At 31.2% G+C, this 10,634-nt stretch overlaps 1 protein-coding gene across 1 annotated transcript; it reads right to left on the bottom strand.

Moving 5' to 3' along the window:
* Positions 1-3,244: 3,244 nt before the first annotated feature.
* On the bottom strand, positions 3,245-9,824 carry LOC148269217 (NADH-ubiquinone oxidoreductase-like protein). Its single transcript, XM_088219866.1, has 3 exons — positions 9,639-9,824; positions 3,772-3,856; positions 3,245-3,612 (listed from the first exon to the last, which is right to left on the bottom strand). The coding sequence occupies exons 1-3, from the start codon at positions 9,753-9,755 to the stop codon at positions 3,503-3,505; spliced, it is 312 nt and encodes a 103-aa protein (XP_088075992.1). The 5' UTR covers positions 9,756-9,824; the 3' UTR covers positions 3,245-3,502.
* Between the last annotated feature and the right edge of the window lie 810 nt (positions 9,825-10,634).

Below are 10,634 nucleotides of genomic sequence, written 5' to 3'. Positions count from 1 at the left end.
AAGACAGCTTAAAATTGAAGCAGAGAGGGAGAGACTTTGAAATGTTTTTTTTTATATTTTATTTTTATTTTAAAAAATTAAATTAAAAAAAAAAAATTTAAAACCCTCAGAACTGTTTGGCATTAAGTAGCAGGAAGAAGCAGCAGCATAGTTACTGGTTAAGAGATTTTTTTTTTTTTTTTTTTTTCTTGGGTTTTTTCTTTTTATGATTTTTTTTGTAAAATAATTTAATAATTTACTTTGATTCTTTAAATAATATAGTCGATTAAGGAAATTTTTTAAAATTTTGTATTATTATGTTATTACTTATTCTATTTTTTTAATTTTTTATGACTCGTACAGAAAGTAATAATATGTTAAAAATGTAATGGTAATAATGTGTTACGAATTTAAATTTAGACATGCAATAAATAAAAATCTAATATGATACATATAATCACAAATAACTTCACAAAAATATATAATTTAACCAACAGTCATGTGATGTTGTTAATGATGATATAATATATAGAATTTATTGATGAAAAGAATTTATTAAGATCTAGATACGAATGATTTTGAATTATTTTTACTATTATTTTAAAACTCAAATGGCTATGAGAGAAAGAGATAGTTTATGAAATATATAATGAAAGTCTAAGATGTTTTATTTTCTGAATATTTAATATTTATATAATGTTTTATTCGATGATTTATCATAAAATTTATTTAAAAAATATTTGTAACAACGAAGATAAAAGACATCGTTAATGATTGATCGCGGTATGTAATCTTACTAGTACTACTTGATTTTTGTAATGATTAAAAGTTAAGATACACTTATTTTCTAACCGGTGGTAAGAATAAACTATTTGAATTATGAGTAATTACTTTTTTATAGAATATAGTTAAGTAATAAAATATTACTAGTAATTTTACTTATTACATTTAGTTTTAACTTATTATTTGGTAAGACTATTGTTATTATTTATCAATAAATAATTTATATTAGATAAAGTATTAAAACCAAAAACATCGATAGTTTAATGAGAAAATCTATTTAAAAAAATTTTGAGTATCCTCAGTATCATTATAGAAGTACTTGATTTAGACAAACTAGCTAAACAAGTTTTTTCAAAAAATGATCGTCTACGATCATGACTCATCTTTAAATCGATATACTTATGTAATAATATTATTTTAATATTAACATTTGATTATTACTTATTATATACTAGTTTAAATATTATATAAAAAATAGTAAATAAGATTAGAAGAGGTAACAAATGTAAAACATTAACTAGAAATTATTTAGTTAATTTATAAGAAGAATATTAGGTTTAGACATTTGTATGACAATATTATCAATAAAAAAGAAAGAAATTTAAAAGAGATAAAGAAAAAAAAAACTCTTAAACTCACACCTTTTTTATTTCTATCGAACCCAAAAGCATGTATCATTAAAAACTAGTTAAACTTATTCAATTTTCTGAGCAAGTTTGATATATGAGTTAGTAAATATTTATTGCAAAGTTAATAATAAGAAATAACACTGGTAATTTTATTTAATATATATTTAAGTTTTAATTAATTAATATGAACCAAGATCTAAATTATTTACAGCTTAACGAGAAAATTTCTTAAACAAGATCCTTATATCACAAGATAAGTACTTTACAAGACAAGTTATTTAGACGTGCTATCAAAATAGTTATCCACCATCATAGCTTTTCATTGTTATGTCTTTGAACCAATTAATTACATAGTTATGTAAGAATATAATTATAAAAATATCTTTTCAATTATTAATCTTTGATTATTAACGTTACGTACCAATTTTGATTGATTTAAAAATTAAAAATAGCACAATAAAATTGATGAGGTAATAAATATAAAATATTAAATAAAAATCGTTTAATTAATTCACGAGAATAATATGACATATATTATTCTTTTTATTATTATAATTTTATTAGTAAAAAAGAAAAAAAAAAAGAGAAAAAAAAAACATAGACATGCACGCGTGAAATAAAAAAAGTTAAGACAACTCTTAAATTCACATGTTATTCAAAAAGTACGCAAATCTATTTAATTTTAGAACCGATTCTAACCTACGATTCATTTTCTTTAAAACACTAAAAAAAATTTATTTTCATTTCTCTCAAATTTGTATCTCCTTTATTTCTTGATGAAATAGAACGAAATCTAAATAGATGCTTGCTACCCTTCAAACAAGAGAAGAACCCAATGGCAGGGGTCTCTTATGCCACTTCACACGATGATTCACCTTGCAGCAAAAAAGAAAGCTTGGGAGAGAAGGGAAGCAGAGATTAGAGAAGTAATCTAATTGATAAGGTAGAAAATGAAGCAATTAAGGAGAAGCATAGAGAAACAATCTCTTCATATGACCAACTTCTCACCGACGAAGAAAGAAAAAAAGAAAACACGAAGACCACAGTCCTTTAGATCGCTCCACTCAATTATCTCATTAATCTACTTGTCTCGTCACGTGAGCTAAGTTGTAACATTATTCGCCATGGAAGAGCTTTTGGTAAGGTGCAAATCACTTTTAAATTTTGCTTTATTACAAATTTTCCTTTATTTATTCACACACAGTACACTTTTAAGTTCATTTCGATCCATTTGGACTTGAAATAGAAACCAAATACAAGCAAGCATTCAAGACAATAAGAAACATTTAATAAATGCATACATCACGCAACCTTGTACAAATTTCACCCCTCTCTTAAGGCAAAAAAACGTGCTTTATTAGCCTTGATTCAAGATACTAGGCGCAGCCACAAAGTGTCTTTACTCATTGTGTAAATAAACATTCTTCAGTTGTTACTCATACAACTCAATCTAGTTTTACATTGCATTTCAGAATTACAAATTCTTTTATCTTTTTGCCTTTGTTTGGCAGCTGCATAATAGGGTTGACATTGAGCAAGAACAAACCTAGAAACACAGCTGTTCTAAAAGAACCACTATACTAACTTTGGCTCCAGCAATCCAGACCTTCAAAATTTCCAAATTTGTATTAGAAATGGAATAAAGAATTGAATGCTAGACAATAAGGCCACAATCAGAACACTGTAGAACACAGGAAGGAATGGCATAGTCAAAGCATAACCAGAATGCCCATTCCAGAGATCCATATTCAACTTTGGCTCCAGCAATGCAGATTTTAGAAATTTAATGAAATAAAGAATCGAATGCTAGAAAATAATGCCACAACCAGAAAGCTATAGAACACAGGAAGGAATGGCACAGGCAAAGCAAAACCAGAATACCCATTCCACAGATCCATATTCAACACAATTTAATTCAGATGCACTTACAAGAAAGTGTAATCAAATACTTATTATGCTACAATAAAGGAAACATAAATATGATTCACATAGTATTCACCTAATTGCATCAGTAACACAAAGTTAGTTTAAAAAGAAAATATATGGATATTGGCTGCTGACAAAAAAAGTTCCCATGAATTTGTTTAAAAGAAAGCACAAGGACCAAAACCCTAATGATGATGATCCTGCACATATCGTAGACCACAATACTTGCACACAGCTGGCGCCTCCAAGTCAAGGCATATGAACTCAATTGGATGCCCAAGAGCAGGATTACTGTCTGTACCAGAGAAAGAAAATCCAAGGAAAAATATTCCAATCAGTGAGAAATATTGTCTTTATTAGGCCAAACTAATTTTAAAACTTTGTTTTAAGTTCTCTGGATGCACTAGCTTAGTTCCCATCCAGAGTGCAGAAGAAACCAAAAGGCAGAACTAACCTCCTTCACAAGCAACAATCCTGCCTTCAACCTTTATAGGTGGAACTTCATTGATCAACTCCATTGGAGACTTCTTCTTCATATCCTAGAAATAAAAGCAACAAAAGAACATTTGTATTAATAAGCATGGTAGTCACTTTTTTCTCTCTCTCTGAATTTGTTGTGTCCCATTTGGTACAATTCTCATCCGGTTCCTAACAAATTTTTTATTTCAATTTTCATATGAATGATTACCACATAATTCTTTTTTTATGTACATCCAACATCAATAATTCCTTTGGGATAGAACAACACTTTACGATTTGGGAACTGAAATCCCAGACACAGAATTCGATGAGGCCTGGGAGCAGCTTAAACAAAAATTTTATGTTGTAATCAAATTTATCAAGACTATTAAAAAATTAGTAAATTCCCAATAAGAGTGAGAATCAATTAAACATGGATTGCAAACTGAACCATCAGGCTGTTTCTCTTTCAAAGCCAACATCGGAGAACCATTTCCAAGCCAAAAACATTAAGGTAAATTGTTCGGCCAGCATAATAAAAAGAAACAAGGGCAATGCACATCAAGAAAAAACTATGAGACAAAGATTTTTAGATCCATAACTAAGAACAAGTAGAAGTCCCATGTTTCTACCTGCTTACAGCTTGCTTATTTTGCAGCATAAGGTATATGCACAGAACATAATAGCTATTACAAGAACAAGGCTTGTTACATTTTTTAATTTACAAAATCTTCAATTATTTTGGAATTGTAAATACTGAACAAGCGATGATCATACTTCACAAGGAGTCATGAATCAGGATTACAGCTATTTATCTTTATAACCGTTATATCCTCCATTAGCATAACAATTGCAAGTATGGATGTAGTTTTATATGAATACTAATTAAAATTATCTATATGAAATGGAGATTTATGAAATGAAATATCTGAAAATAATTTTACTAATTTATGAGTTTAAAATAGTGATAGAACAGAATTGAAGTATGAAGCTTCATGATTTCTTAACCAAAAGTACACGGAAATTTAAAATTTTGTGAAATAAAATATGTTACAGATATATAACTTAGTTGATTAAAACATAGATTTTATTAATTGATCATGTAATAGTATATAATTTCTTATGGGAAATTAATATAACCAACACTCAATTTCCACCCTCTACTTTTAATTGGGTCAATCTCCAATATGTAACTTTTTTTTTTTTGAATGTAACAGTTGAAATTGTATTAAAGAATCAAGGTACCAATGAGCTAACACCCATGTAAAATTTCCACAACATAACTTCATGTTGTCTAAATTAACACCTTCGGTTAGATTTAAAACATTAGTTTAAACAGGAAAATTTTAAATGTCAAATAACATACAAGTTAAACTAAGGAAATATAATTTTCTTCTTCTATGTTTGTTTCCCTCTTCTTTCTCCACTTGCAGCAGGCCCATAAACATCCCTTTACACTCTCTGAAATCCTATTCCAATTGGCAGACTCTCTTAATAAATGGGAGAATGGAGTTGTTTAAAGAACTTTGAGCATTGAAGACCAGCATTTGGGTTTTTCTCAAAACTTGTCACAGTCTAATGAGAGTTAGTTCATGACTAACTGCAACTTAAGACCCCCAAAATTTGAACCTTCAAATATTCATAGAGCACTAGGTATTTGATGAATATTCTTTCCTTTAGAAGACAAGATAGCAGCAGCGACCAACACCAAAAACTTATCGGCACCAAAAAACAATATATAACAAAATAATTAACCATCCCATTTGTTTATCTTTGATCTTATACAGCTAAACAATACGAAGGAAACAAAAAAATATTTACTTAAAAGACATCTCCTTTACTGCTATTGGAGGCTAGCTACTACAACATCAAAAGTTCGCAGAAGCATGACAATCAAGAGTTCCAAAAATGAAAACTTCTTGTAGCTCATTTTCTTTGCTCAGACTTGGCACTAGTACAATATTAAGTGTTTAACTGTGGGAAGAAGGGAATATTTATAGGCAAGAGCAGACCTAGGAAATCAGAAAATAAACAAAAATGGAAAGGAATACCACAACACCACTCAAACATCTGTTCAGAAATCTGGAGTGCAAAAATTATCTTAGCACGGGATGGAAAGAGAGAGCGGATCTGATTATAGACAGGTAGAGGAGGAAGAGGTAAGGAGGTCCTTTGCAGGAAGAGAGGGAGGAATATTGTAGTCCAGGTTGCCCACCACTCAATTTGACAGTTCTAGTACAAGTAAGTGCACATTAGATGGTTTCCTAGAGAAATATAAGGCCAGGCTCGTGGCAAGGTAACATGCACAAACGTACAGCTTGGAGGAAGAGATCTTCATGGATATTTTCCCGGGCTTCAAGGGAAAACTAAGAGACATTTTTTTTTTTAAATAAGGGAAAACTAAGAGACAATAAAGTTTGTAGATTGAAGAAAACATTGTAATCTAAAGCAATCACCAAAGACTTCATTTCGAGATTTGCTAAAATAGTGCCATTGGGTACAGACAGGGTCAGGGAGATCAGACACTTTTATTAAAGCACTTTGATTTAAAAGGAGTAACAACACATTTGATGTACGTTGATGACATAATTGTGATAGAAAATGATGAGAAAGAGGAAAGTCTAGATAAGATTTTCTAATCGAAGGATTCGAGATTAAAAAACATGGGAGACTAAAGTACCTTCTAGGAATAAAAGTTTCATTCCAGAGAAGAAATCTTTATTTCACAACAGAAATATGTGACTTATCTCACAAGGGAGAGAGGAAAGTTAGCATGTAAACTTTATTTCACACTGATTGAGCAAAATCACAAACTAGAAGAGATAAATGAAGATCTAGTTGTAGAAATAGAAATGTATTAGAGATTGGTAGGAAAAATTATATATCATGTCCATGTAAGGCCAAACATTGCATGCCGCGAACATGGTTAGCTAATTCATGCACTGCCTGAAAGAGGTTCACCTTCATATAGTCTACAAGATACTTTATTACCTGAGTCCAATCCATTAAAGGAGTTTTATTCAAAAGGAACACTGGATTAGCCCTTTAGATATACACATACAAAATATCCGAACCCATTAGAGAGGCGATCTGTGAATTTTTCTTGGAGGAATCTTGTAAACTGGAAGAGTAAGGAGCAAAACGTGATCGCTAGATCAAGTGCAAAGGTAGAGTTTAGGGTGATGGTACAAGAAATACGTGAATTATTATGACTCAATAATTTTAGATAGTTTGTGAGCAGAAGTTTCCCATTGACATTGCTCATAATCCTGTGCAGCATGAGAGGAAAAAACCACATTGAAATAGATAGACACTTCATAAAGTGAAGTTGGATAACTTGTACATTGTATGTCTCAACTAATATACAACTTTGCAAATGTGCTAACAAAATGAAAGGACTCAGTTGAGTGACATCTTAAGAACTTATCTGCAAGCTGTGAATGAAAGATGCATATTTATCAACTTGACAGGGAATGTTGAAAAATTTAACCTTTGGCAGCCAATTTTTTGAAGCTTATCTTACCTGCCCAAAAATTGGGGATTCCCTGATATAAGGATTTGATTTGATTTGGTTTCTTGTAATATGCTTCTGATTCTTTCTCTTTGTAGTCAATCTCTAACAGTTATATATCAACATGTATAGACTTCAATATACAACTCAATTCAGTTTGTCTCTAAAATTCCACATTAGTCTATCCGTGTCTTTGATAATCTTGTTTGCAACTAATCTTGTTTGAAACTATGACGTTTCTTCCCCCCAACACTCTCTCTTTCTTTCTATATATTGACTTGCACCTAACATGCACTAAGTTGGATGCCAAGGTAATGTAAAGTATACTTTTCTTGGTTTCCAGAAAGGAGTTAAGGGTTAAAGATCACAGGATCCAAATGTACAGAGTACAATCATTGGCAGAGATGTAGTTTTTGATGAGAGCACAATGCTAAAGAAAAATTCATGTCATGAAGATGTTCCCTCCGATTTACATGATCACATGGTGCAAGTGGAGTGTGATAATTTAGAAAAGTCACAATCAACCAATGGGAATAGCAACACTGAACCGTTTTAGCGACCTTGATGTTAAAACATTGCCATTTATAGACCCAGACCACTGATAAACCCTTCTTCCCTGCAGAAGTCCTCAAACTCTTGACTTTTGTACTCACCAACATTGTTGGACTTGACATAAAAGCCTATCGTCTTGTTTATCATTCAACCTCATTCAAGCTCGGCTTTCCATTGTTTAAACCTTGAGAATACTTCTAATTTTTTCAACATGAAGTAAATCCAACCTTTCTAGAAAAATAAATAATGATACTTACAAAGTATCTGGCTCCACCTTTTGCTAGTATCTTAGCCAGATCATATGCATCTGTATGTATGCATTCTAACACATCCGTACTTTTGTGTGAGAAAGATTGAAGCTCATCCTTTCCTATTTACCAAGGATGCCATGCTCGCATAAGTCAACCTTGGACTGTTTAAACCCCTTCAGTAGCTTCCTTTGGTATGCCCCAAAAGCATATGCTGGGATATACAGTCATCTATGTCAAATTCTGATGAAACCGTAGAAAAGCGTCGTCTATAACCATACTCCTAATTGACTTGAGCAAATTATTTTTATTCGCTTCCCTGTCATCACAGCCATGACACTCTTAGTAACCTTTAGGATTCCACTACCAAGGCTTACCGTAATGCCTTTTTCTAGATAGTCCAACCAAATCAAATTCTTTTTTCAATCCCAGATATGTTTGATATTTGATATTTACAAAAGTTTATTCCCTTCCTTCAAAAGGCCTATTGTTCCTTTCCTTCTAAATAGCCCAAAAATGGACAAAGAGATAAGACGTACAACCTTGTTGTTAAAAGCGAAGCCTTCTCAAGCCAATAATTCGTTGTTCACCAAACTCGCCATTATCCAATTGATCCCCATAAAGCTGTAAATAAGTGTCCAAAGGTTGTAGGAATAGGGGCACCATAGCAAAATGTGATTGCAATTCTCGGCGGTGCACTTGCAAAGGAAGCATCTGTTCACCATTATTTCTCTACATATAAACCACAATTGAATGGGTATCATTTTTCGAGCATCGTCATCTTTTTCTCTATTGGAGACAAAAACGCGTTGTGAATATTTACTCATCTATCATTAAAGAAGTAATTCCCTAGTGGCCCATTGTAAATCTTTATTTATTAACATGTCTTCCCCAATTCAATGCCACTGCAAATAGATTGTTTATAAATGGATTCACCCTCAGCATTTTGAACAACCAGCGGAATCTGATTTTTTAACTTAAACTGAACTTGATTCAGAAAATATAAATGACACTAAAAATTGCAGATTGTCCATTACTCTACAAAAATATAGGGGAATGTACATTTGAACTCTAGGCATCAATTATAACAGGTTTCAAAAACTCGCAATAAAAATAGCAAGGAAATGTGGAAAAGAAAAAGGCTGTGTACTCTGAGTTTTCATAAATAGATGAATTAATTAATACCAGCAAAAGGATTTGGCTTGCCTGAACTTTATTTACAGCAACCAAGAAAGAACTTATAAAACTTCCCAAGAATTAAAGCCAGGAAAAGAATACTCGTGTTAACTTATAATTTAAACCCTAAACATTTCAACTTTTTCCTAACCAAAGAGCACATCCATAAACTAATACTCCAGCTGGATGAAAAATCTCCTACCTAAAATAGCTCTGGTACTGATTTCCAAATTTAAAATATATACCTCAAGATCCTAAGAATTTATCTAGTTCTGATCCTTCCTTTGGATATAGAACTAAAAAATTAAAGAAAGAAATAACCGTGCTAAGAACACGTATGGAAAATAAATACATAGGCGACATACTATGTCATACCTGCATCCATTTAGCAGTGTGATTGCTGATGATTTGAGTGCGGACAAGGCAGAGGTTTCTAGTAGTCGACGGCAATTTTGATGACCTGATTAGGGTTCTGAAGAGACTCGACGCCATTCCTGATCTCTTGCAGAGGGAGGGAGAGACTACGAACGTTGGAGACGATCAAGAGGCGATGGTTTTTGAGACGTTGGACAATTTGGTGGGCTGGGCCTTACAAGTGTTTATAGAATTGTGTTTTTAGAGTAAATTATTAGAACATGGTTGAGATTTATACTAATAAATATGTATTTAAAAAATATATAAAAAAATAAATCAGAGTTATGTTACATTTTACCATTATTTTTGGAGGTTGTAACAATAAATTTGGTTTCTAAAATAAATATACAAAATAATCAATTAATATATTTTAATAAACAATAAAAAATGAATTTTAATTTGATCTCTTTGACTAAGTTTTGATGCGTTGACTAAATCGTTTGATATCGAATAATGTTGATTTTTAGTTAAGAGTGATTAGTTGAATCCTTATAACTTTTTTTTTAGAGATATTTTTAAAGGATATTTGTAAAGAAAATTTAAATCCTTAGGGAGGAACTCAACTTTTTAGCTATTTACAGCAGAGTATAGAAATTCTTCAACTCTTTAATAAATTTGTTTTTCGCGAATTTGAATCTATGAAGATGACTTTAACTTTTTAGTCCTAAAAACTATGAAGATTTTTTAACTCGTTGATAGATTTGTTTTTCGTGAATCCAAATTGGATTATATGGTGGGTTAGTCATTTTTTTTTTTTCTGGGCTAGAAAGCTTCGGAATGATTTACAATTATTAAATAACCAATTCATATACATATAAATAATAGCAGTAATAGCAATAGTTTCTTACATATATAAAAGAACTTTAGTTGTTGAATTGACATTTATTCGGCAACTATCTTTTGGTGTCATACGCCGTGGAAAAATTTAGTTGCTTCCAACCTTCTCAAGACCTAAAC

The sequence above is a fragment of the Carica papaya genome, chromosome 1 (genome assembly GCF_054855325.1).
Source record: "Carica papaya isolate Zhongbai chromosome 1, ASM5485532v1, whole genome shotgun sequence".
Taxonomy (NCBI): Eukaryota; Viridiplantae; Streptophyta; class Magnoliopsida; order Brassicales; family Caricaceae; genus Carica; species Carica papaya.
This window is presented reverse-complemented; position numbering and strand designations above follow the sequence as displayed.

Excerpts from the sequence above, each read along its gene's own strand:
- LOC148269217 (XM_088219866.1), bottom strand. The coding sequence starts at position 9,755 with ATGGCGTCGAGTCTCTTCAGAACCCTAATCAGGTCATCAAAATTGCCG. Across the intron at positions 3,857-9,638 it reads ACACTGCTAAATGGATGCAG|GATATGAAGAAGAAGTCTCC; the intron begins GTATGACATAGT and ends TTTTATTTCTAG. Across the intron at positions 3,613-3,771 it reads GATTGTTGCTTGTGAAGGAG|ACAGTAATCCTGCTCTTGGG; the intron begins GTTAGTTCTGCC and ends TCTCTGGTACAG.